Source organism: Sturnira hondurensis, unplaced genomic scaffold (assembly GCF_014824575.4).
Source record: "Sturnira hondurensis isolate 20B ecotype Veracruz unplaced genomic scaffold, ASM1482457v3 Scaffold0023357, whole genome shotgun sequence".
NCBI classification, from domain to species: Eukaryota; Metazoa; Chordata; class Mammalia; order Chiroptera; family Phyllostomidae; genus Sturnira; species Sturnira hondurensis.
Window position 1 is genome coordinate 1,418,305 of NW_028095988.1, and position 26,901 is coordinate 1,445,205.

Below are 26,901 nucleotides of genomic sequence, written 5' to 3' on the forward strand. Positions count from 1 at the left end.
CAAGCCTCTTTGCTAGAGTCAGGGACATGTCCTGATTGCTTTTCTGGGTTAACATGGTGCTGGAAGGCCAAGTTAGGGGCGTCCTCTTCCCTAGGAGAGGCCCCTGCTCCGTGTCAGTGGGACTGACACCAAGCGCATGAAAGTTGGTGTCCCTAAATCTGATTATTTCCCTTCTTCCCAGGGGGTAGGTACCTCTTAAGGCCTCTGGAAAGGAGATGGGAGGGTGCTCCCACCTCCTGAGAAGGGCTGGGGTGCTCGGACCCTCCCTGACCCCCTTGGCCTGCAGTGACCTGCGGCCACCTCTTGGCAGAGGCTGCTGCACAGCTACAACTGTGTGGCAATTTGGGCTTAAGAGCATCTTGTTTTGCATCACCTGACTGGACAGGAACCTCTCAGAACCCAGTCATCCTGTTCCTTGTCCAGAATTGGGGCCCAGGAAGACACGGAGTGCCCCGGGGAGCGAGCTGGTGCACATGCCACCCTGGGAAGGAGGCTTCCCTGAGGCTGACCTTGAGCCAACAATGAGTTCATTTATTTACGCTTTTCTCCAGTCGTTTCGGTGTCTGCTCACGTATCCTAGTTAAACTGCACCGTCCTCCTGAATCGTGGAGGTGGCACTCTGATGCTGCCTATCAATTTTCTAAAGACAAGAAAGCAGTGGGAATGCAAGAGTCTATGCTGTGGCATACAGCGGGCTCAGGGAGATGTCCTCGGGAATAAAATTAAGGACCAAAGAGGCTCTGCCCTTTTTCTCTCTCTAAAGAAGGCATTATGGCTTCAGGAACTGGCTTACTATTCCCATCTTGGGGACCCAGGTTGCTGAAAATGGCAGCTGACTGGAAACGTGGCCAAAGAGGCACATAGCCCACCTTTCCCTCATGGCCATCGCTATTCTTTGTAATTGGACGTTGCCAGGCCACCTGTCTCCTGATGTCTCCCTTCTGGCAGTCTGAGGGAGGTGCTGGGAGGAGGCCTTGATGCCCCTTGGAACATGCAGAGGCTGCATGACCAGCTCCATATGAACAGTATGTGATTCTGGTCATAAGTTTCCAGTTCTATCCGTTTAAGAATCAGCACCCGAGGTCAAGAGGTGGACCAGGACTGGCAGGAAGAGACTGAGCGCTGAAAAGGATAAAGGGAAAGGAAGGGAATAAATGCTTATTGAGGACCTACTATGTGCCAGGCAATAGCCCAGATCACAAGACACAGGAGATGGGCTCAGTATAAGGATATGTAAAAAGGGCTCAAAAGTCTCATTAGCCTATGTTCTGAGTAAGTCAACAGGACTATGAAGAAGCCATTCGAGTTAGTCTTTGGCCAGGATTAAAGGAGTATAGGGTTCAGAATGAAGGGAGGTATGAGGTCTTTTCTCATCAGTCTCTGCCTGGTTCCTGCATTTGTCCATTTGCTCTGCTTAGAGAGATCAACAGGCTCTGGATTTGAGGTCGGAAGGGTCTGGAAACCTGTCCTGTGAGGGTGTCCCAGCCTCGAGAACAGTCCCTAGTCACTGCCCTCAAGTCTCTCCAGTGCTACCTGGAGCACCAGGGTGGGACCTGCCCTCCCTCTCCCTCCCCCTGACCCCACCTTGGGGAATGGGAGAGACAGCCACAAACCAGGTTGCCTCTGTAAAAGAAGCCCTGAGCAACATCCCGTGGGTGCTTTCTAGCCCTAGGAATGAGCAGGCCTTGGCAGAAGCCTTTTTCCTTAGAGGGCCCCTTCCGGAAACCCCTGTTGTTGGCACGTTCACATACTGCCAGCCAGCCTGAGCTCTGAAGCCCTTTTTCTAGGATCTCGTGGAGGTGGAGGTGCTGCTGCTTCAGGCGGTGAGGATCCGAGCCCCCATCACTCGGATGAGGACGGGGACCCAGGTGAGGCGGGCTCCTCTGCAGCCCTTCCTGTCTGTGCTGTCTGAGCAGCCTTGTAGCAGGTCCGGTTCAGGGTGAGGCTGGGGGAGCCACCGCTAGGACACTACCCCTTTCACCAGAGCACTTCTCCGCTGCCCCTTTATCTGCATAACCCTCTTTCCCTACAGGGTTCAGCTCCACTTCCCAGAGCACAGGTGGCAAGCACAAGGCCCACAGGCCGAATCCAGCCCTCCACCTTGTTTTAGCCACCATGTTTCTACCCAGTGGCAGCACTGACCTCTTGCTTAACTGTTAAAGAGTAGTTACATTTATACAGTCCTAGAGTTACATTCTGCTCTTCGAAGGCAACTGTGGACGTGGCCCTCGGGGAATATGAGTTTGACACCCTGTCCTAAGGGAGCCTTCCCTGAATTTCCTGCTCCAGACCACAGTTGCGCTCCCTGGTTCTCTCCCCCGCAGGGCAAAGCTCCTTTTATTCACAGCATTTATCCCCTTCCAGTCCTGTGTTGTGCACTTACTGACATAACGCCTGACCTTTCCACACGTAGGAGCTAACAACTGTATAGCGTGTACTGAGTACTAAGTGCTTTCCGTGTATTAAGTCATTTATCACAACCCTGTGAGGAGGCCACCAGTGTCATCCCCGTGTGATAGACCAGGAAGTGAACACATGGAAAGCTTAAAGCTCTGCCCAAAGTCACACAGCTGGTAGATGATGGAGCTGGGAACTGGCTCAGAGTCTGTCACTGCCTTTTGCTGCATGGCCCCCGAATGTGCCCTCCATCCAGTAGACCCTCGGTGAGCACAGGCTGGAGGAGGCTGTAACCCCACCTGCACCCATCCATGTAATCAGGGCCCCCGTTGGGCTGAGAAAAGGAGCCCAGGCAGCGACTGTGGGCAGAGTGTGCCGCGCTGCGGGGGGCTGCATTTGTCCTAGAGCTTGAGGGAGTCATTTCGGGAATGGGGCCTCTCAGCCAAAGTGAAATACAGCCCACGGCCCGAGAAGGACGGGGTGGAGAGGGGCTGGTTCTGCTTTTGGCACCATCATTTGCCTTTTTATCACATCTTCCCAATCCTGTGCCGTACCCGTCTCTGCTGAGGGCAGAGTGGACGCAGCTCAGGTGGCTCAAAGGAGACACAGAAGTCCCCCGGCAGTGGAGAGGGAGCAGGGCAGAGCCCCAAGGCTTCTGGGGACACTCCTGTCGGTTGGACTCTGCTTGTCACTAGCTTGGCTTCCCCCCCACAGATGCCCGTGTACATTACTGGAATCACCAACAACCAGAACCCTTTCTCCTTTGGTAATGCTGTGCCAGGCTTGACCTTCCACTGGTCCGTCACCAAGCGGGATATCCTGGACATCCGGGGGCGGCACCATGAGGTAACCACCTGCCCAGAGCCTCCCACCCTCCATCCCAGGCCAGAGTCCGGTGCAGAGAGGGTTCCCCCAACGCTCCGCACACTAGGTCTGCATCTTCACACTAGGCCAGTCCCAACTTCTTTCTGCTTTCTCTCGAGGCCCTTAGGGACTCCTCCCAAACATTGCCACCACTCCTTATCGCCTGTGTCCTTCCTCTGAGTCCTTGCATCTGGGTATGATGGTCTCCCAGCAATTCTTTTTGTAGTGCTAAAAGACTGTCCCCCGCCCTTTTCTTCTTAAGCACATTCTTGCTAACCACTACAGAGTAGGTTATAGATAACGTACCAAACAGAAGGTATGAAAAAAGACAACTGTGTGGGGAAGTCCCTAACCTCTAACTTCTACTCCCTTTTTGAGAGGATGCCTGGCAGACCTCGGGTTTTCTCCTGGTTTATGGCACAGGCCAAACTCCCCTTCCTTTGTAACCTCCACTGGGTGGACCCCGGCCCTTCCTCAGATCTCAGAGCTGGAGCGTGTTGGAAGTAACTTACTTAAACTTTTTCTTCATGTTAACTGGAGCTTATATATGGGGAGGGACACACTCAGGATTGCCCCACAAGCCAGTAGGGAGAAGGGACTGGGTGCCAGGCCTGGTGACTCTAGGCTGTCACCCCAGGTAGGCCTTGGGCACACAGGACCTGAGTGGGAGGTGGTTCTGTGATATGCCTTCTTACCTCATACATGGATGGTGAGGGGATAGTGGTTGTGAAGGGGAGGGGGCAAGTCACAGGGATGGAGTTTCCTAGAGGCTGCTCCAAGCTTGTCTGGTATAGGGCGAATGCCTTCCCCGGCCAACCCAGTGGGGCCAGGGTCCTATTCCCAGGGCCAGGGGGCTTCCCCAGACTCTTGGTAGACCATGGGCAAAGTGACTCATTCACAGATACCCCTTAACATGGGAGCTCTGCAGGGAAACACCTCTGAGTCTAGCATCCCTCTTGATTCCTAACCACTTCTGCACACTGAAGGCTCTGAGGAGCCCTGCTGTAAGAATGCTGGCTGTGGTGGGTGGGCCCAGCCTTTTTCGCATTCACCTGAGAACACAGTGAAATGGTGTGGGGTGTTCTGTGCTGATTCTGGGGTGACACAGTCTGCACACTTTGGGGTTAACCAGCCCTGACCAGAATAGGAAGGCAGCAGCCTTTGAGAACAGTCTGGGGCTTCTGACTGACTGCCCCTTTTGGGGGTTCTAGGGCCCCATGGCTCTCCCTGAAAACATATTTGGTGTCTGTCCCAGGCGTCACTTCGGCTCCCGTCGCAGTACAACTTTGCCATGACCGTGCACGGTCGGGTAAAAGGCCGGACAGGGCTGAGGGTGGTAGTCAAGGCTCTGGACCCCAAAGCTGGACAGCTGCATGGCCTCGCCGAAGAACTCTCCGATGAGATCCAAATCCAGGTAAAGGACAGGTGGGCCAGAACCACTCGTGAGAGAGAAAGTGCCAGCCCAGTGCCCTCCTCCTCTCAGGGGCCATGAGTGTTCCCACTGCCCTGCCCCAGAGGCGTTCTCGGTCTGGAGGTCTGGGGTTGGGGGTATGTCAGATGCTATGGGAGCCTCGAGATGCACTGACCAAAAGCTTCGCAGAGGAGGGACCTTTTAGTGGGGAGGGACTGGCTGTATGCCAGTGCAAAGGCCTAGAGGTCTGAAATAGCGTACTGTGTTTCCAAAGTAGAAAAACTTTCTGAGCTTGGAATGTGGGGTGCTTTTGTGGGAGGAAGAGGCTGGGAAGTGCTCTGAGCTGGGCCTTAATGCAATTGAGTTTATTTTACAAACCCTCACGGAAGACCTCACAGGCAGACATGTTTCCCCATTTCCCAGTGCCCCTGTGAGGCTGGAGGAGCAGGAGCTGCTGCTGCTGCTGCTGCTGCCTGACAATGAGCCTGCGGCCCCACAGGAAGGTGTGGAGGGGAAGCGGCCCATCCATGTCTCCGTAGACAGGCGGTGGGCCCGTAGATGGCTGGGGGATGGTGTGGCCTATCCCTGCATAGATGGAAACGAAGCCTCTGAGAGAGAGGTGGTCTGCCCACAGCCCCTGGAGGGGGCAGTGCCGACGCGGGACCCAGAGCCCAGCAGTCCTCCTCCCACCCTCCGCCCAGCTTCCTGTGTCTCTCCAGCTTGCCCTCCTGCTTCCTCTGCCTTTCTGGGCCCCTCTGTCAAACTAGGGAGTTGACAAGTTGCTTTGAAGTACATCTTTAGCTTCAAGGACCCTGTCTGGCTGATCCGGAACTCAGTCACCTTTGGGTCCTCCTAAATTACAAAGGAAAACTGAAAGCACCCCCTAACTATCAGGAGAAAAGAAATGGGTTCAAGCGCCTCTTCAGAAAAAGAGAAACCATTTGTAACCTAGGCACATACCCCAACAGGGGTAAAGAAGCAGATTTTCAAAGAAGGAAATGCCCGTTTGCCACAGCCTTCGATGGCGGCTCACATGAGCATCGTCCACAGACAGCACCGCACACATCTCTGCCAGAAGACACACAGGCCGACATGGGCACACAGACATGCATGTATGTGCACCTAAACAGATAAACACAAATACATGTTCTTTCTGGTTAGACATTAAGTTCCAGCGCCCCTCATGGAACTGCAGACAGGGCATTGCAGCTTCCAGATTCTGTAACCTCAGCTGGGTCACTTCAGGGCTCTGCGCCTTGGTTTCCCTAATGGACGGCATGTGGAGTTTTGAGAATGTTAGAAGCCTAGAGAACCTGGATCCATATATGTGTTTTATTTGGTTCACTTAATGCTTTGAAACAGTTTTTCTTTGTTGCCAACATCTAAAAATAGGAAGATTTTGCATAAAAATCCAATATGCAGGTTGCCATAAGACGTCCATCTGCCCCATGGCACGACGGGCAGGGGGTGAACGCAGCCCCCACTTCAGTAGAGCCACACTGTGGTCCGCCACGGGCCTCCCCACTCCACTCTCTCCCCTGCAGGCCGGGGGCCCGTTGCCATTTACTGCGGTACTTGCATGGTTAACAGGAAAGTGAGGTTTTTTTACCTTCACCTCCATGTAAAGGGGAACAACAAAGAATACATGCTTAAGAAAAATAGAGGGAAACATATTTGTGTCTGTTCCCTGCACAGTATGCGTGTCTGAGTTGAAGTCAGCGAGGCTCCTTCACTGAACGCCACCTGCCTTGCAGAAGGACTCACCTGACATCAGATCCCCACGCAGCTGTCAGACGCTGTTCATTCTTTCCCATTTGGGAAGCACTGCCACTCACACTGTATCAAGTGAATCCCAAACCTCTTTGAGACAGGCATGGCAAGGATTATTTTAAACATATTTTACAGACAAAAAATATCTAGGCTTAAGGATTATACGGTCAAAACAGAGTGGTATTGGAAGGGAGTCAGGTTGGTTTCCTGTTGCAAACCCTACAGCCATGAGGGGCCTCAGGGCCCCTGGGGAGTGACAGGATTAGATTCAGTCCTGATGCAGACACTGCCCACAGTGTCCGAGGCATCATGGATGAGGTATGAGACAAATTCATACGGACTACCAAGTCCTGTGGAGGGAAAGGGATGACACGGCTACTCCCTCAAGGGGGGAGCACCTCAGAACGGCCTGGCCGCCCTCTCAAGGGGATAGGGTGCTGACCCTTGCCCAGACAGGTTTGTACTGGGTTCAATTAGCATGGGAATACAGGTAAAGTTCATTAATTATTGTCTGGCAGTAAGGATCAAACAATAGATAGCATACAAAGAACTCTGAAGGCCTATTCTGAGTCAGGGTCTGTTAGCTAAAGGGCTACAAAACTTTGGGAAACAAACTCATTTCCTGCTCGGACCTTTATCATTTAATTGAGAGCATTCTTAGCAAAGCAGGTTTCACTGCATTTTATATATTCTTTCTTAGGCCCGATCACCTGGGAAGCCCACCCTTTCCAGCACAGGGCTGCACTGCGCCCTGTGATTGTTTCAGGCTTAAGTCAGGCAGGGGGAATAAGGCAGCCAAAAGATTGGGAGACTTCTCGCAGACAGAATGAAGACTCAGGCTATGTCAAAGCCGAGGGGCCAGGGTCTATCACCTCCTTTCTCCATAGCCTCCCAAGTCCTTCCCTGGGGCCTCCACATGATCATGCCTGTCTTAGGTTGTTCCCCCTTTGGAGAATGTTACCAGTCATTGGCCAACTGACCAAGCATTGGGGGCCAGCTACGGATGAAGTAAAAGGAGCAGAAGCAGCGCCCCTGCCAGGGAGATAAGCTTTGTCTCCTTAGTGGCTTATGGTCCGAAGGTCGCTCACTCAGCCTTAGCCACGGGAGGGACGGGGCAGTTACAGCTTCTGAAACCAGGCAGGGCAGTTCCCAACACAGTCCAACATTATCAGATTTATTGTCTTGTGCTGCCCCTATACCCACCCCACCCCCCCTGGGTCCAGAGAGAGCCCGGCAGGGTAGGGAGCGACATAGGGACCAAGGGGTGAGACAGGCGTTGTTTCAAGATGGTCATGGTGAGGGGCAGATGTCTTCCTGAGAGGAAGGAGAATTTAGATGGTGCTTTCTGCAAGCTCAGTTCTGGCAGGCTTACAGTTGAGCAAGACTCTGCCTAGGCCCTATGATTCTGCATGCTGCCTTTTGTGCATACATCCTGACAAACAATTCACCTCCGCTCCGAACTGAGGCAGAGACCCATGCTGCCTGGCTCTGGGAGCAGCTCCCATCAGGGTACACAGCATGCACCTGCCTGTTTCTCTTCATCACACCTCTGCCTCTTATGTTCAGCCCTTACCAGCACATCATCAGCTACCTGGCAGGTGCTTGCTTACAACTGTTTCTCATCTGTGAGTTCCTCTGGCTGTCCCTGCTGAGAGAGAACAGATACCTGGATGTGATTCCAGTGCATCTTATGAAATAAAATGTGCCCCTGTTCCAGGTGTTTGAGAAGCTGCTGCTGCTGAACCCTGAAATAGAAGCAGAACAAATATTAATGTCACCCAACTCATTTCTAAAGCTTCAGACAAACAGGTACGTGAGTCAGTTTTTAGCAAGGTCATGGATCTGCACTCCCATCCAGCAATTTATTTGTCAAAGTCATCGGCAGCTGCCCTGGCTGGTGTGGCTCAGGTGGTTCGAATGTCATCCAGTAGACCGAAAAGTGGGTTTGATTCCTGGTCAGGGCACATGCCCAGGTTGTGGGTTCGATCCCTGTTGGGACATGTACAGGAAGGTAACCAATTTGATGTTTCTCACATCAGTGTTTCTCTGTCTTACTGTCATTCTCTCATTTTTTCTTTCTCTCTCTCTTATTCTCTTACTATAAAAGCAATGCAAAAATCTCCTCAGGTGGTCCTGGCTGGTGTGGCTCAGTGGATTGAGCACTGGCTTGCAAACCAGAGTTTCCGGTTCAATTCCCAATCAGGGCACATGCCTAGGCCAAGGGCACTTGCTGGCCAAGTCCTCAGTGGGGGGCACACAAGATGCAACCACACACTGATGCTTCTCTCTCTTTCTCCTTCCCTCCCCCTCTCTCTAAAAATAAATAACTAAAATCTTAAAAAGTCCTCAGATGAAGATGAAAAAGACCATTTTTTTAAAAGCCGTCAGCAGCTGTGGCTGCTTTAGGTGAACTGAGCATCTTTCTTGATGTTGCCTTTATACTTTTAAAGTTTTTAAAAGATTTTATTTATTAATTTTTAGAGAGAGAGGATGGGAGGGAGAAAGAGAGGGAGAGAAACATCAGTGTGTGGTTGCCTCTCATGTGCACCCCTCACTGGGGAACTGGCCTACAACCAAGCATGTGCCCTGACTGGGAATCAAACCAGCGACTCTGGTTCTCAGGCCAGTGCTCAAAACCTTGAGCCACACCAGCCAGGTCTTGGTGTTGCCTTTAAAATGGGTGTGGTCTTTACATTCCTTTTTGTTTGGGTGGACCTCCTTGCTCTTCTTCATCACTTAGGCCTGTAGGGCTCTCCTCTCCTCGCTGTAGCCTAGAAACTGTTTAATAACTGCTGCTGAAATCCAGTACCTCAAAAGGGGAAAAGCACCAACTTGGAAGTGTTAAATTTTCCAAATGCCTGTGTGTCTTCAAACTTGCCATTCAAAGTGCATGAGCATCCCATGGGAGCGTGTGAAAATGCCAACCTTGGACTTAAACAAGATCCCCCAATTGTGGGAAAGCACATTCACGTTTGAGAAACACAGTTTTAAAGCGTATCTGCAACCAATGCCCACCTTGTATTCCAAGGGATGACTTGCACTCGAACTGCAGTTGCAAAATGGGGAGGGACTGTAGGGACCATAGGAGCACTCACATGGTCATGAAACACAAACACATGGTTCATTAAGCCAAATTGTCTAAATGCCGGGCTGTGTGCCTGGCTTCAGGAAGAGAAGTGACTAACGCGTGGTACCCTTAGGGAATCTGGTAGGGAGGAAAGAGGAAGCTAGCATGGTAAGAGCCATAATGAAACGAAATGTGATATTCAAGCCATAGCCCAAAGTAGGGCCTTTCATGTGAGGGGTTAGGGAAGGCATGTCATGGTTAGAGATGTTTGACTGGTTCTTGGCGAATGCACAGGAGTTCTTTAGGTTAAGAGGAGAGGTTGGTGATGGGGTTGAATGTTGAGGCAGAGAAGATAGCATTTGTTTAAAGGCCTCTAAGGAGCAGGTTTATAGGGCTGGGGCACAAAGCCTTCCTGTTACTTTATGATATTAATGAATATGTAAGAGGCATAAAATACTACACAATTTGCCTGGCTGGTGTAGCTCAGTGGATTGAGTGCGGGCCTGTGAACCAGACGATCGTGGTTTGATTCCCAGTCAGGGCACATGCCTGGGTTGCAGGCCAGTTCCCAGGAGGGGACTCACGAGAGGCAACCATACATTGATATTTCTCTCCCTCTCTCCTTCCCTTCTCTTCTAAAGATAAATAAAAAAAATTTTTAAAAATACTACACACTTTGTCTTTAGCCCAGTGTATAATGTGAGTAGTTTCGCAGATCACTTTCTGAGCAAGTAGCTCATTTTTACCCTGTTAGCAGCCCTTGGAATAGGGCATTGCTCCCCGTTCACAGCTGAGGGGACTTAGAGGGGATGTGATGTGCCCCAAGGCACACAGCTGTTTGTGGGGCACTGGGTCTGCCTTTGGGTCGGAGTGACTCAAAGCCCCATCTTCTTTCCACTACACCAGGCTTCCTGATTTCAGTAAATTGAACTCAGTTTGCCTCAGAAACAATACTTTACAACAAATGCCCCATAACGAAAGCAAACCAGCCCTCATGGTCTTTCCCTCCTCACTGACCAGCTGGGTGGGTCAGTGCTGTTTGTTCCAAGAAGGGGGAGAAGAAATGCTTTCCTTGGAACTTTCGGTTTTCGCAATGAGGTTTCCTGTGGGTGGCTGAAGAGGCAGGCTCCCATATGTGCACGGTGGAGCTAACATTGGGCCTTCCCCCCAGACCCCCACTTCTGTGTGAAAAGCCGCTTTGCTTTGTTTTCCAAAGGGATGGTGCCGCGTCTCTGAGCTACCGCGTCCTGGACGGGCCCGAGAACGTTCCCGTAGTGCACATTAACGAGAAAGGCTTTCTGGTGTCGGGGTCCACAGTTGGGACCGCAACAATTGAAGTGACTGCCCAAGAGCCTTTTGGGGCCAACCAGACTATCATCGTTGCAGTAAAGGTAGGATCATAGTTTGTTCCTTTTTAGAGTAATAAAGGCAGTAGTGCCGAGGCAGTATTTTCCCCCTCGCATGTATAAAAGTGAATATTTTACCTCGCAGTTATAAGAATTTAGTTCAGAATAACCAGGGGCAAGGATCCTAGATAAAAAGCTACAGCATTTTCTGGCTGTCAGAGCCAAAGATCTTTGGAGATTATAGATGACAACGACCTTTTTCATAGTTGGGGAAACTAAGGTCCAGCAAAGTCCGTGATTGGCTGGAACTGGCACCTCAGGATCCCGACCAGCTGGCTGGTACCTGGAACATGGTAGGCACCTCTGAATGCATGTGCTAGGCACCTGACCTGCAGATCATCACACCACACCCACAGCAGCCTGAAGGAGTAGCTGACCCATTTTATAGGCAAGAAAACAAACACACAGGATTCAGAGTGGAAGTGAGTTGCTCAAGGTCACAGTAGTTGAGAGAGTCTGGGCCCTCACCTGCATTGGCCTGGCTCAGCCTTGTGTCCTCTGGTCATATCAGGGTGCTTCCCATGTCCCTTCTTAGTGAGAGGACTTTTCTTCTTGGGCATCCCTAGGTTGCGTGCTAGGGTTTATTCTAAACGTGAGATATTCCATATCTCATTACAGCCATCTTCTGAATCGTAGATGACAGAATACATGACCACTTTTATTTTCAGATTTTCCCTGGGTCACAGGCCTAGTTCCTTAAGTAATGTCTTTTTATTTCGAGGTGAGTGCCTGGCAGGGAACCTCCACCCTAGCTTGTGAGTGAGTGAAAGTGACTGCTTCTCATCTGTTGTCAGCAAATACGTCCTGAGTACCAGTTGTGTACCAGCCACTGCGTCACTGAACTTTGTCAAAGAAAGGGATTTGGGGACGTAGCTTTTTGTTCAGGGTAGATTTTACCTGGAAGAGAACCAAGGCTGATCTTTATGAAGCCTGGGTCCTTGGGCTCCCAGACCCTTCGTTCTCTCCTTTCCCCGTCTGCTTTCTTCGGAGCAGCTGCAGTTGTGCCGTGGCCCCCAGTCCGTGCTGCCTCCGCAGTCCGAGCAGGCGGCATCTCTACCTCAAATGCCTGGAGAGCCTTAGAAGACTCTGAACAGTCAAAGCCCAGGGATATTTTTGCAACGTGAATAATGATCTAATTTTTCAAAGTCATGGATTTTGACTCTTGTGGGTTGGGTTGGCTCACGGTGCAGAGAGGTGGCGATTTTGGCACTAGGTTGGAACACTGGGGAGTGGGGCCTTTGCTCTTTGTTGGTCCAGTCCCTAGTCCTGCCTGAGATGGGGACCAGCTAGGAGCAAGCATCTCCTACTTGGGAGGTGGGTTTTGGGGGCAGCCATTTCCCAACACAGTCATTGCCATATCTGCCGTATTGTCGTCCTTCAGGTGTCTCCTGTGTCTTACCTGAGGATCTCCATGAGCCCTACCCTGCACACCCGGAACAAGGAGGCTCTGATGGCCCTCCCTTTGGGAATGACCATGACATTCACTGTTCACTTCCATGACAACTCTGGAGACATCTTCCATGCTCACAATTCAGTCCTCAACTTTGCGACTAACAGGTAGGTTGTGGGTGATGTACATTTCTCATGTGAATGTGCCTCGGTTATAACCAGATTTAATTTAAGGAGGTTACTGATGACAACACAAAGAGGCAAATGCCACTGAAAGAAGACTTCTGTTCCTTCAAGTTTCTAGGAGGAGAAGCATGCCACACTCACAGGGCCACCAGGGGAAGCACCAGGTTTGGTCCAGAGGCAGGAGGAGCAAGAGGAAAGCGTGGCTGGAGGCCTATTTGCTGTATGGCAGGATGATGTTTGGTGGGGACATGTCCTGAGGGTCAGAAAGGAAAACATAGATGTTGGAGTGTTTGTAATAAGACTTTAGTGTGCCTTTGAAAGCTGGGTGGCAGGGGATGTAAACAACCCTGGCCATTGCCCTGGCCCTGTAATCTGTGGGTGCAAATTATCAATTACGGACTCTACAGGAGTTGGTCAGAGCAAGGTACACCTCCCAACGCTCAGGTGCTCACTGGTGCTGTGTGTAGGCCCTTCTGCGTGACATCTCACTCTTCACTGTGGCCCGTATGCTGGGGCCCAGAGAGGTCAAGCCATGTGTCCAGGGCCACCCAACCCAGAAGTGGGGTTTTAATACCAGGTCCCACCCAGCTCCAAGTGCAATTCTTTTTGAATGACTGTCCTGAAATACAACTGCAGCCTCTGGCCTAATGTGAGGTGAGAGAGGGTGGTCTCCAGAGTGAAGAAGAGAGCCATAGCATCAGTCTGGGCCTGCTGAAAGTCCAAGTCTGCTGGAGAGGTGGTTCCCAAAGTGTGCTCCCCAGACCAACATCACCAGCATCACTGGGGACCTCTCAGAAGCGCACATTCACAGGGCCCAGCAATTTGTCTTTTAATAAGGCTTCCACATTACTGTAGGGTTGAGAACCGCTGCCTCAGGGGCATGCAGTCCAAACTCAGAGGAGGAGGAGAGAGGAGCATCAGACTAGGAGGAAGGAGTAGGGCTTGGGGAGCTGTCTAGGCAGCGCTGGGGTAGGAGCACAGAAGACTGTGTCCAAGTGCTGATGGCCATTATAACCTGGCCTTCCCAGGATCCCTGCAACAGATGTGGCCCCTCTTGCTGAATTGGTTGAGGCCAGATGCTGGGGGCATGTCATGATAGAAGGACCCTGGTTTGCAGTGAGACCTGGTTCAAGCCCAGCTCTGCCCTTTATGGAGCTTGTGAACTTGGACAAGGCAGGTCACCTCTCCAGACCTCTGTTTTCTCATCTGTCACATGGGGAACATGGCCTAGTCCTCAGAGTCATCAACTGGACTGTGGTTGTGAGGGCCTCTGGCCAGCTGTGGAGCTCTGTGCACACAGTACTGGCCATCTGTCAGTCAGGGCTGTAGGCTGCCCTGGAGGGAATGGGGTTGGGTTGTTGCAGCCTGTCAGCTATTCTACAGAAGTCACACTGGCCCTTTTGTGGTAAGAGTCTCTCTCAAAGAGACCAGTCTGGGCTCAGGAGTCAGAAGGCATGGTGGAGGGAAGTGACGAAGCTGGGACCCTCACCCTCAGCCTGCCTAGACTAAGCCTTTTCACTGGACAACACCAACTGGTATGGATTGAGCTGTTCCTTCATGCCAGGCACTCATTAGTCTCAGCACTCACAACCACTGATTTGGTTCACTTTCATATCGAGTCTGTGGCAAGGGTTTGTTGTTTTTAAAAATTTTTATTTAATAACCTTTTTTAGAGAGAGGGGAAGGGAGAGAGAAAGAGAGGGAAGGAAATATCAATGTGTGAGAGAAACATCAATCAGTTGCCTCTTGCCCCCAACTGGGGACTTGACCCACAACCCAGGCATGTGCCCTGACTGGGAATTGAACTATCAACCTTTTGGTTCACAGGCCAGTGCTCAGTACACACAAGCCAGGGCAACAAGGGTTCATTCTTATACTCATCTTACAGATGAGAAAGCGTACAGAGGCTACTTTGCTTGTTCAGGTCACACCACGAAGGGCAGTCTCTGCCTCCCCAGGACATACTTGTTCCCTATTTGAAAACACTCTGTAGGTCACTTTTCTCTCTGGGCCTCAGCCTCCCCATCTGCAGTATGGGGATGGGGATGTGGGCCATCCCCGGCTATCCCAGAGAGCCATGGGTTCCTTTGGAAGGTGGGGTGAGGGCAAGCTTATTCAGCCTGTGGTGCTTTCCTACTGGGGGCACCTGCTGGGTGGCCATGAGCTGGGCAACATCTGGGGCTGCAGTCAGCAAAAAGCATTGCCCAGCAGAAGACTCATGCTGCGTTTCTCCCTCTGGAGTTGGGGGCTCTTTCCTGATACTTATTGAGAGCCTTTATACTCCTCCTGTGCCTAGAGATGAGTTTGTGCAAATCGGAAAGGGCACAACCAACAATACCTGCGTCATCCGCACCATCAGCGTGGGCCTGACCCTGCTCAGCGTGTGGGACACAGAACACATGGGCCTTTTTGACTTCGCCCCATTGCCCGTACTACACACCATCTCACCGGAGCTGTCTGGCACAGTGGTAGTGGGGGACGTCCTCTGTCTGGCCACTGTTCTGGTCAGCCTAGAAGGTAAGAGAGACTCTGGCCAAGGGAGCCTCCCTTGTGAGATATGGGCCCTCAAAAACGTGAGCGAGCTCCCAGGGGAGGTGCTCAGCTTCCTGTTGTAGGAGACGTGCAAATAGAATTTCGTTGACGTGCTAGGGCAGGAGTCAAAAGACTACCACCCTGGACCACATCCAGCCTGATGCCTATTTTTTACAAATAAAGTTTTACTAGAACTCAGCCACACTCATTCATTTACTTGTTGTCAGGGACTTTGCTGAGTGTTTTTATCATAAGTCGGGGCTGTACCTTGTCAAATGCTTCTTCCGTGTCGGTTGATATGATCATATGGTTTTTATCTTTTGTTTTTTTTGTGATGTATTACATTTATTGATTTGTGAATATTATACCATCCTTGCATCCCTGGGATGAATCCCACTGGTCATGGTGTATGATCTTTTTAATGTATTGTTGGATGCGGTTCGCCAAGACTTTGTTGAGACATTTTAGCATCTATGTTCATCAGTGATATTGGCCTGAAGTTGTCTGTCTTTGTTGTGTCTTTATCGGGTTTTGGGATTAGGATGATGCTGGCTTCATAAAAAGGGTTTGGTAGTCTTCCCTCTTCTTGGATTTTTTGGAATCGTCTGTGAAGGATAGGGGTTAGCTCTTCCTTAAATGCTTTATAAATTTTTCCTGTGAAACTGTCTTGTCCAGGGCTTTTGTGTGTAGGGAGTTTTTTGATTACTGCTTCAATTTCACCAGCTGTTATTGGTCTGTTCAGACTTTCTGCTTCTTCTTCATTCAGTTTTGGGAAATATATATTTTTTAGAAACTTGTCCATTTCACCCTGGTTTAAAATTTCTTGGCGTATATTTCTTCATACTAATGAAGAAATAATAGTAATTTCTTCGTAGTAATTTCTTAAAATCCTTGTATTTCTGTGGTATCAGTTGTTATTTCTCCTCTTTCATTTCTGATTGTGTTTCTTTGGGTTCTCTCTTTTTTCCTTGATGAGTCTGCTTAAAGGCTTCTCAATTTTGTTTATCTTTTCAAAGAACCAGCACCTGCATTTACTGATCCTTAGAATTGTGCTTTTAATCCCTATTTTGTTTAATTCTACTCTGATCTTGGTTATTTCCTTCCTTCTACATTCTCTGGGCTTTGTTTGTTCCTCTAGTTCTTGTAGATGTAGGGTTAGATTGTTTATTTGAAATGTTTCTGTTTTTTAGGTAAGCCTGTATTGGTATGAACTTCTTCCTCAGGACTGCCTTCACTGTGTCCCAGTAGTTTTGGACTGTTGTGTGTCCATGTTCATTTGTTTCCAGAAACTTTTTGATTTTTAGTTTGATCTCATTTTTAACCCATTCACTATTTAATAGCATGCTATTCAATCTCCATGAGTTTGAGTGTTTTTGTTTTTCCCTTGAGTTTCGCTTCTAGTTTCAGGCCCTTGCAGTCTGAGAAATTGCTTGATAAGATTTCAGTTTTCTTGAATTTGTTGAGACTTGTTTTGTGTCCCTTCATGTGGTCTACCTTTTAAAATGTTCCATGTACATTTGAAAAGAATGTGTATTTTGCTTCTTTGGGCTGACAGGTTCTATGTATATCTATTTGATCTAGGGCATTGTTCAATGCTACAATATCTTTATTGATATTTTGTTTGGGACATCTGTCCATTTTTGACAGTGGGGTGTTAAAATCCCCAACTATAATTGTATTGCTGTTAATATCTTTCTTAAAGTCCTCCAGGATTTTGTTTATGTATTTGGGTGCTCCTTTGTTGGGTGCACATATGTTTATAATGTTTCTATCTTCCTGATGGATTTTTCCCTTGAGTATTATGTAGTGTCCTTCTGGGTCTCTTTATAGCCCTTCTTTTGAAGTCTATTTTGTCTGATATCAGTATTGCTTACCCCAGTCGGGAGGGGGGCATTCTTTTCACAGCCCCTTCACCCCTCCTTCTAGCCACCACGAATGAGAATAAGTCTATCAAGACATGATCTGCTTGGGGAAGAAAGGTAGCTGATCTCTCAAAGGAGAATGGCCAAGGCCTTTTCCTCAATGGGCTTTTATTGGGTTCATTTTGCACAGGAATACAGGTAAAGCTCATTAATCATTGTCAGGCAGTAAGGATCAAACAATAGATAGCATACAAAGAACTCTGAAGGCCTATTCTGAGTCAGAGTCTGTTAGCTAAAGGGCTACAAAATTTTGGAAAACAAATCCACTGCCTGCTCGGACCCTTATCATTTAATTGAGAGCATTCTTAGCAAAGCAGGTCTCACTGCATTTTATATATTCTTTCTAAGTCCTTATCACCAGGGGAGCCCACCCTTTCCAGCACAGGGCTGCACTGTCCCCTGTCATTGTTTCAGGCTTAAGTCAGGCAATGGAAGTAAGGCAGCCAAGAGACTGGGAAAGTTCTCACAGATAGAATGACTGTCAAAGCTGAGGGGCAAGGGTCCATCACCCCCTTTCTCCATAGCCCCCCAAGTCCTTCCCTGGGGCCTCCATATGATCATGCCTGTCTTAGGTTGTTCCCCGCTTGGGGAATCTTACTCATCATTGGCTAACCGACCAAGCACTGGGGGCCAGGCAGGGTGAAGTAAAAGGAGCAGAAGCAGCGCCCCTGCCAGGGAGATAAGCTTTGTCTCCTTAGTGGCTTATGGTCTGAAGGTGGCTCAGCCTTAGCCATGCAGGGATTGCAGCTTTTGAAACCAGGCAGGGTGGTTTTCAACACCCCAGCCTTTCTTTTCCTGTCCATTTGCTTGGAATATTTTTCTCCAATCTTTCACTTTCAGTCAGGGATGGTCTTTTGTCCTGAGATGGGTCTCTTGTAGGAAGCATATCTGTGGGTCTTGATTTCTTATCCATTCAGCTACTCTGTGTCTTTCAATTGAAGCATTTAATCCATTTACATTTAAGGTTATTATTGATTGGTACATACTGATTGCCATTTTACTCCCTTTGTACCTATGTTCTTCTCTCTCTCACTCTTTTTCCTCCCTCTTCTTAAAGCAGTCCCTGTAGCATGTCTTGTGCTGATTTGGTGGAGGTGTATTCTTTGAGCCTTCTCTTGTCTGGGAAACTCCTTATTTCATCTTCCATTTTAATTGAGAGCTTTGTTGGATAAAGTAGTCTTGGCTGCAGGCCTTTGGTTTTCATTACTTGGAATATTTCTTGCCATTCCCTTCTGGCTTGGAGCGTTTCCATTGAGAAGTCAGCTGCTAGTCTTATTGGGGCTCCCTTGTATGTTACTTCCTGTTTCTCCCTTTTTGCTTTTAAGATTCTCACTTCATCTTTGAGTTTTGCCATTTTAATTATGATGTATCTTGGAGTGAGCCTGTTTGGGTTCCTCTTGATTGGGACCCTCTGGGCTTCCTGGACTTGTGTGACTTTTTCTCTCATCAAATTAGGGAAGTTTCCATCATTACTTTGACAAACAGGCTTTCTATGCCTTGCTCTTCTTCTACTCCTTCTGGTATCCCTATCATATGGATATTGTTATGTTTCATGTTGTTCTGCAGTTCCCTTAACACCTCTTTGTTCTTTCTGGGTCTTTTTTTTTCTTTTCTTTCTCACTTTGGGAGTTTTTTTCTACCTTGTTCTCCAGCTCACTGATTCAATACTCTGCTTCATCTAGTCTGCTTTTAATTCCTTCCACTGTGTTCTTCTCTTCAGAAATTGTATTCTTCATTTCCTCTTAGCTCTTGTTGATGGTTTATATTTCCTTTTTCAGGTTGATATAGTTTGCAGTAAGTTCCTCATAGTTTCCCTGTAGTTTTTGGAATTCTCAGTGAGTTCATTGAACTTTCTTATAACCATTGCATTGAACTCAGTATCTGATAGTTGACTTGCCTCTAGTTCAGTTAGTATTCTTTCTGAGGCTTATCACTTTCCTTTCATTTGGGGTTTGTCTCTTTGTCTTCCCATTGTTTTGTGAGACTCTTGTTGTTAGCCTCTGTTTCTTAAATTAATCTGTTCTGACCCCTTGAGTTTGTGGTTGTGAACGTCTATGATATGAGACTGGTAAGATACAGTGGTGCAGTCTCCTTGATCTCCTGAAGTTGATGTTCTTGGGTGCTGTTTGTGTTGGCTGTCTGGATGTAACTGCATTTTGATGGTTTTTGGGTCATTCTTTGGTCGGTCCTTTCCTCCAGCTGGTTGACTGAGGGTCACTCTGCCCACCACACCTTGTGTGCTGTTGTGCAGGTGCTGCCAGAAGAAACCCACAAAGCCCAGGGAACAAACCCACATCTGCAAAAATATGTGCCCCCTGAAATCTCAGTATCAACAGCAAGTAAACCAGTATTAATAAGGTTGTAAAGAGATTAAGACTATTATAAGAAAGGAGAGAAATAAACTATAGTGTAAACTCTAGTGACTTCATATGCACAAACTTGCTGGATAAAAAATGAACGTTAAAAAACTATGCAGGAAAGAAAATATCACTAATCGTGGAGAGGACTACAGTGGATTTTATCTTAGTAGCCTTTGGTATTTACCACTGTTTTTTTTCTTTTTGGATCCGCCTCTGGTAATGTCAGATGGTGACCTCGTCTGACCTTAGGCAGCCTCCTCCGAGATTACCAGTGATCTGCTGTCTGTGGCTGTCTCCTTCCATTGTTAATCTAGTCACTCTGCACTCAGCAGTCAGGCTTAAGCCCCATAGGGCAGGGCAGAGTCCCTCCTGGGGTTGGGGCTAGTATTTCCCATCAGGCAGTGGTTGCTCGGAGTAGAGTGGTCTGCTGAGCAGGATGGCTGCTGAAGTATGGGTAACAACTCAGTACCAGGATCCTAGCGGCTGCTCTCTCAGTTCTCTCTCCAAAGCCTCTGTCTCCAGTCTCTCCTCAAGCATATCTAATTTACTCTGCACCTCTTTGCCGGGGGTCTACATCTGTGACTGTCTCCATTAGTTACTGATCTAGTCACTCTGCAGTCAGCAGTCAGGCTTAAGTACCACAGAGCTGGGACAAAGCCTCTCTTGGGGGCAGGGCAGCCAGGGCCGCTGCCACTGGGAAGGGAGTGCTCTGCCTGAGCACAATGGCTGCTGCCACAAGGGAGATGACTCAGTACCAGGTTCCCTGTGGCTACTTTCTCCACTTTCTCCCCAAAGCTTCCATCCCCAGTGTCTCCTCAGGTGCCTCCAGCTTTGCCGGAGCCCTGGGTAAGTGGCAGCAAGTGAAAATTTGTGCATTGTCACTTTAAAGGACTCTTTTGTGTCTCCAGTCGTCTGTCTCTGGCAGAGCCAACCCTGCTACTTTTTGCCACTAGTTGTTACCTGTGCACTTTTGGGGCTCTGGTGTGTTAGGCTGGGGATCCCAGCTTAGAGTTTAGACCCCATTCTTCTCGGGGGGGGGTCTGATCTGCTGCTTAATTATCCCTCAAGCGCTACCACCTGTGGGCGCCCAGCCAGCGCTCTCGAGTCTCCACCATACTCCTTATCAGACAGGTTTTGCCAAAGCTGGTTCTTCTGTCTGTCCGAGGTTGTGAGGCATCTCTCTCTATTGTTCAGTTATATGTTCTGGGTGATTTCTCCACAATTTGGTTGTAATTCCAGATTGGTCCTGGGAGGAGGATAGTGTAGCTTCCATTCACTCTTTGCCATCTTGCCTCTCTCCCCTATCTTTTTATCTAATTAAATTCTTTTTAAAAGAAAGGTAAACACTGCCTTTAAAGAAAAACAAATATAAGTTGCCATAAATAGAATGTGGTTGCCAAGTTCTTTTATTGGACTTACCATGTAATATGATTGGCTTTTAATTGACGAATGCTGTCTAGTGACAGCTCTGAGTCTAACACCTGCTTTGTTTGGTAGAAAAGGACTGATAACTAATGTGCTCAGCGCTGCTGTAGGGAACAGCATGCACAGGTTGGGGCCTGGGAGGGACAACACCCAGGTCATCTCAGGGAGTGACTGGGAGACAACATGCAGAGAGGTGTTGGGGATGGGAGTGGCCAGAGGCCCCTCCTTCCCAGGGCTACAGCTCTGCACTGAGCAGGGTGGCAGAGTGCAGGTGGTCTGGGGCCGCCAGCCGGGGACACGAGGGCTATAGGCCAACCAGGCCTCAGAGGCAGGCAGAGCATAACTTCTTTCCTGAGAGAGATGAGCGAGCTCCCTCGGGCAGCCATGGGGCGTGTGGGGGTGGGAGATGGAGAAGGCTGGCACAGCCACCAGGTGAGATGGGGTTTGGCAGGTGTGTCGGATGTGGGAGAGATGGGTGACTTTGGGCATTCTCTCCCAGGTCTCTCCGGAACCTGGAGCTCCTCAGCCAGCAGCATCCTTCAGGTAGATCCCAAGACAGGAGTGGCTGTGGCCCGGGATGCCGGATCTGTGACAGTTTACTATGAGGTCACTGGGCATCTGAGGACCTACAAAGAGGTAAGCTTGAGGACATACATGGTTCAATGGCCTGAGAGGCATGGTTGAAATTCTTGGGGTGAAACTTTCAGTTTATGACACTGAATGACTCTTTCTAAGAAATAAGTGTCAGTGCCTTGGGAAACAATCAGGATCTGGGAGTCATGAGTCTGGGGTCTGCCACCCACTTACCTCTAGGATTGGGACAGGTGCCCTTTTATTTCCAGCCTCCATCTCCCCATATTCAAATGGTATGACGATGAGAGGCAATCTCCTAGGGTTGATTTCGGCTCCCACTCAACTCAGGGTGTGCCTGGAAGGGCGGGAATGTCCTGCATGGGCATTCCTTGGAAGCTGTGGCTGTGGGCAGGCCAGCACAGTGATTTGGCATCACTGGCAAAGTTAAAACTCCCCTAGCAAGTCAGCTTTTGAGTCTCTCTGGAGGCAAACAAAACTCTCTCTTCTGTTTATCTGCAGCCAAGAATGAATCATTGAGCAAGTCTTGCTGCATCACACTGTGTCTCATTCCTAGAGGCCGCCTGCACTTAGTGAGTCCAGCAGTATCAGGCAGGAGCTTGCATGTTTAGTGCTGTAGCAATGCAGCTTGCACCAGCACATCGCAGCGAGAATCACCTTGTGACTAATAGAGCTGTGCTCTCCTGGAATGAGCTACCAGAGTGGTCAGGGGCAGGGACCTGTCGGGGTTGCTGACAGAGGGAGCATGGCATGGGCAAAGGTGTGCAGGGTTCACAAGCCCAGTCCTGGTGGCTGGAAAATAGGTTGTGGGGAAGTGGGGGCTTGTTTTCTGATCAGATCATGAAACACTTTGATTTCCAGGTAGTTAGTTCCATGGACTAGGCTTCCTGAGTTTAAATCCCAGCTGTACCACCCAACTTAGAGGCTGGGTGACCTTGGATAAGTCACTAAATCTCCCTGTGCCTCAATTTTCTTACCTACAAAATGGGGATGACAGTGCTATGCAGAATAATGGCTTAACATGTGTGAAGCACTTAGAATGGTACTCAGCACATAGCAAATGCTCAGTAGGTATTTACTGTACTGTTACTACGGCGGGGTAAAAAGGTGAAAGCTTATGCTAGATGTAGTACGAGTTCATCAGGGATTTTTTGAGTCAAACAGTAATATGAAAAAGAGGTATGTTTTAGAACAACCACCTGATGCCCAGAAGAGTCGAAGAGTCCCAGAGCAGAGGAACAGCTGCAAAGGAGACCAAGGGTGGTGGGCCCTCAGCTGGCACCACTAGGTGGGTAGAAAGTAAGGGTGACTTTGGAAGAGATTCAGGAGAAGTCATCAAAGCTTGATGACCATTTAGAAGTAGGGGGTGAGAGAGGAGGAGGCCTTGACTCCCCATGGTCTGGCTTGGGAGACGAGGTAGATGTTGGTCCTTTGCTGTGAAAAGAAAGCACAGAAAAGGAGGCCAGTTTCAGGGGAAGATGATGAGTGACTTTGGGACATAGTGAATTTGAGCTCCTTCAGGTGAGGCTGGTGATAATGCAGCTAGGCAGGTGTACCTGGAGTTCCAGGGCAAAAAGCTGGAGAAGGGGTAGGGGTTTACAGCACAGAGATGGTTCTTGAAGACCTGGGTTCTTGGAAGGCACACCAGAGCAAGAAGGGAGTGGGGTCAAGGCCCTGACCCTCTCTCTGAAGTGTGGAGGAGGAAGGAATAAGCTGGGAAAGGACTACCACAGGGCAGTCAGGGGACGAAAAGACTGGAGAACGTGGGCGGTGCCAGCACAGAGGTGTGGGTGACCACTAGGGGGCCTGGGCCCTGCCTACAGCTCTGATTGCCATGGTCCTGGGAGCAATGAGCACTTCTGGGAAAGTGGGACGCTATCCCCATTCTCCAAGAGGTCAAGTTCTGGGGGAAATCACATCTGGAGGAGGCAGGAAGTATTCAATGCCTACACAGAGTTGGGCAGGCTGCCTTCCAGCTGAAGAAGGCTGCTCTAGAGCTGGGCCTGCAGGGCAGACAGGGTTGGGCTTCGCAGAGGATGTGAAGGCATGCATCTGGGATTGTAAGATGGGCAAAGGGCACGAGCGAGAGAAATCTGGGAAGACTGGAGTGTTCGGGCCTTTACTGCCAAAGCTGTGTGAGTATGCATTTTGGCTGGGTTAATTTATTTTGACTAAATGACAGTAAAGTAAAATATATTCTTTTCTCTTTGCTGAAAGGTTAATTAACCCAATTGATGAACAGAGAAATGATTATAAATGTTGTAGGAGCCAAATCCACAGCCCACCCCAGACCAATGGACAAATCCAGTCCTGCTGTTCAGTTCTTGTTCAGTGGGAGACCACTGGGCTGTGGAGTCTGACCAGCCAAGGAATCTAACCCCCACTCTGCCCTGTTCCAGCACATCATTTAGGGTTTGAGCCTCAGTTTTGTCAGCTGTGAAATGGGCAGTTCCCGTGTCCCAGGCCGCAGGTTAAGATAAAAAATGAACAGACCGGCACATAGCACTCAGTAAAGTTCCCTTGGCTTCCTTCCAGATACTGATCGGAGTCCCTCAGAAGATCGTAGCTCGTCACATCCGCCCTGTCCAGACCAACTTCCAGGATGTCACAACTTCCAAAGTGATGATCACCATGGGAGACAGAAGCTCTAATCTGAGAGGTAGAGAGTGAGCACGATGCAGGTTGTCCAGGTGGAGGCCCTGCCAGTCTCGGGGAGGGGGGAGGGCAGCTTCTTAGGCCCTTCTAATGGGGTTTTGTATGGTTTTCCTACTCAGACTGATGCCCACTCCAGAGAGAATATTTAACCCCAGCTGGCCTGTTCCTTATATCTTCTTAGAAATTTGAGTTGTACACAAGCAGATGCCATGAAAGGACTTTCCTAAAAGAGCGTGGCAGCCAGAAACTGTTTCTGAGCTGTTAAGGCAACTTTAGCTCTAGGGCAGCAGAGTAGAGAAAGCCAACAAACACTGTTAATCCCAGAACATGATGACTTAACCGGCCTCACTGCTGATGTTGGCTTTGTAATTACCTCTCCCAGGTCATGCCCATGGCAGCCCTAGACAGCAGCTGCCAGAAAGAAATATACCAGCTCAGGGTTTTTTTAAAATTGAAAGACTACTTAACTGGTAGAATTAAATACCACTATTTTCATTCTGCATGAGCAGACAGCTTTATTTCATCCTGATAACCTCTGTTTTCCTGCTTCGGTGCAAGGGAACAGCCCCGTGCTGCCTCAGACAGACAGTCAGTGCATCGATGCAGAACCGGTGCCCTCCTAACATCTGGAAAGAAATCTCCCGTTTTCCCCCTGCTGGCAGGAACAGACAACACGCGTTATGGGCCTGACTGACCCATCTGCCGTGCCCCTGGACACAGGGTCTAGAACAGATGCTGGAAATCTGATCTGAAATTCAGAATGGCCCCTCCTCTATAAAGTTTGTCCTCAGCTTCGATAAACTATGGCACCGTCATGAATCTTTTGGCAACCCTGGGGGCCCCACATGGAAGGAATTTGGGGTGTAGGTGCCATTTTGTGGCCCAGCCAGCCTCCTTGTGGCCTGTCCCTGTTCCTTCATTTTGGGGCTCTTCAGGCAGGTGAAGAGACCTTGCCAGGCCTTGGTGTGGTGGCCCACAGGCCTGGCCCCCACCCATCTCAACCTCTCCCCACTTCCAGGTGAGTGCTCCCTGGCCCAGATGGAAGTTATCAAGACCCTGCATCCAGAATCTCTCATCAGCTGCCAGGTCCAGTTCAAGCAAAACGTCTTCGATTTCCCAGCCCATGACGTGTTCAGTGCAGAACCAGCATTTGACACTGTACTAGGTAAGTCTGCAGGGGTTTAAAAGTGGAAACTGACTTCCGTGAAGGGTTTGCCTTCAGTGCATTTCACTCACAATGGGTATCCATCTAGAGGGGCAGTCTGTCCAGAGCCAAGCCTGGGGACTAACTCTGTCACTCTGGCTCTGTGGTTCATTGTGTCCTCCAGGTGAAGTGGGCATTCCTGTGATGGGTCATGGCCATTTTCAGCAACCACCTACTGCAGCAGAAAGGACATGATTCAGAGTTGGAAACCCTGGGCTTGATTACTCTTTTGCTCTTTCCAGCTCCGAGCCTGTGGGTGTGGAGACTACATCCCTCAGTGAAATGGGGTGGGTGGTACCTTACTTTACTACAGGTGTGGGCTCTGAGAAGAGCAAGCCAGAGAGGGGTGGATGGCCCTTCCTTGTTCAATAGTCAATGGCCACACAAGTTACCAGTAACTAGAGCTGTGGAACTGAAGGCCTGCAGGGTGGGCAAAAGCATGGTGGGGCACTTGGTTGGTCTGGGCCAACTAGAGACCCTATCCAGGCATCCAGTTTTAGATTTAGGGAGCTTTCCAAGGCGTCACTCAACAGTGTTTGTGCAGCTCATTTGTCTACTCTGGGTCAGACATGGTGGACATGAGACACCAAAATAGTCCTAACTCATGCCTTTACAGAATATCTTACTGCATCCGGGGCCGTAGGCTATACCCTGAGTCAGCTACAGCTGGACTTGCAACCCAGTGTTGGGTCATGGGGTCTGCTGCTCACCTCAGCAGACCTGACCTGAGCCAGATTGGCTGGACCCATGTTCCTGCCCCAGAGAGTATGAATCCAATGAGGATCTGGTGAATAGAGCTTTCTGAGACAGTGAGGGAGAGTGCTGGTATGTAGTGGGCTGGAGACACTGACGAAGAACTTCCCAGGAAGCCCTTGGAGGAGGTGACACCTCACCTGGGCTCTGAGGAGTGAGTAGGAGTCCTCCAATAGGAACAGCAGGGAAAGACTGGGAGACCAGCAGTGGCGGATCCAAGATGGTGGCTAGCAGGCGCTGATGAAAGAGCTTGAAGAAATCCGCAGATGTGGAATTAAAACTTCCAAAATATCCATGTTGATGACACAAACTTATTAACTTGGCAAGGGCCTATTGTCCCTGACTGCCTATATGATAAAAGGGCCTTTAGAATTTAAATCAACTTTCTAGCTGAGTGCCCATTCAAACTGCCAAAGGCCACATTTCAAATGAATATCTATCAGCCCCAACATCAGTGAGAGGGGGAAGATCTGTCTGCCAGTAATTAGTGCTGAGAACTGGAAACCAGCAACCCAAACCGACCAAGTGATCCAGTCCCTCAGAGCGCTGGTGAACGACCCCCAGCCCAAGCACCTCCTTTGGGCAGACATAGCTGAAGAGTATTCTAAGGACCCTAAGAACTTCTGTACAAACACTAAAGCATTTACAAAGGAATACAGGGAAAAGCAACCTATCGGCTGAACTCTGCCATGCTCGATTCCAGCAATTGGGGGCAGAGACCCCAGCAATGCATTGACTCCTGCAAAGCAGGACTCTGGAAAACAGACACGTGTGACACATGCCACCGTTCGTGGCAGTTAATAACTTTCTGCACTTTTCTTAATCAAAACTGGTCCGGGTAACCTGTGAAGAAAGGGTTAAAAATCTAAGATGTTCTTTTAAAAAAAGAAAGAAAGAAAAGCCGGGAGGAGGAACAGCATGGAGGCACGGTTGGGAAAGAGGACAAAGCAGAAGACCGACCGTTGTCTC

The 26,901-nt window shown here is 49.3% G+C and overlaps 1 protein-coding gene and 1 pseudogene across 1 annotated transcript in view; both read left to right on the forward strand.

Annotated features, from left to right (window-relative positions):
- Window positions 1–26,901, forward strand: part of NUP210 (nucleoporin 210) — a 118,104-nt gene that overhangs the window by 85,548 nt on the left and 5,655 nt on the right. Inside the window, exons 26-35 of the mRNA XM_037037453.1 lie at window positions 1,788–1,868; window positions 3,112–3,243; window positions 4,517–4,675; window positions 8,160–8,251; window positions 10,726–10,900; window positions 12,297–12,472; window positions 14,787–15,007; window positions 21,229–21,365; window positions 23,856–23,979; window positions 24,994–25,140. Coding sequence (XP_036893348.1) covers window positions 1,788–1,868; window positions 3,112–3,243; window positions 4,517–4,675; window positions 8,160–8,251; window positions 10,726–10,900; window positions 12,297–12,472; window positions 14,787–15,007; window positions 21,229–21,365; window positions 23,856–23,979; window positions 24,994–25,140 — 1,444 coding nt within the window. The remainder of the gene's footprint in view (window positions 1–1,787; window positions 1,869–3,111; window positions 3,244–4,516; window positions 4,676–8,159; window positions 8,252–10,725; window positions 10,901–12,296; window positions 12,473–14,786; window positions 15,008–21,228; window positions 21,366–23,855; window positions 23,980–24,993; window positions 25,141–26,901) is intronic.
- On the forward strand, window positions 25,479–26,896 carry LOC118980799 (ubiquitin-conjugating enzyme E2 L3-like; annotated as a pseudogene).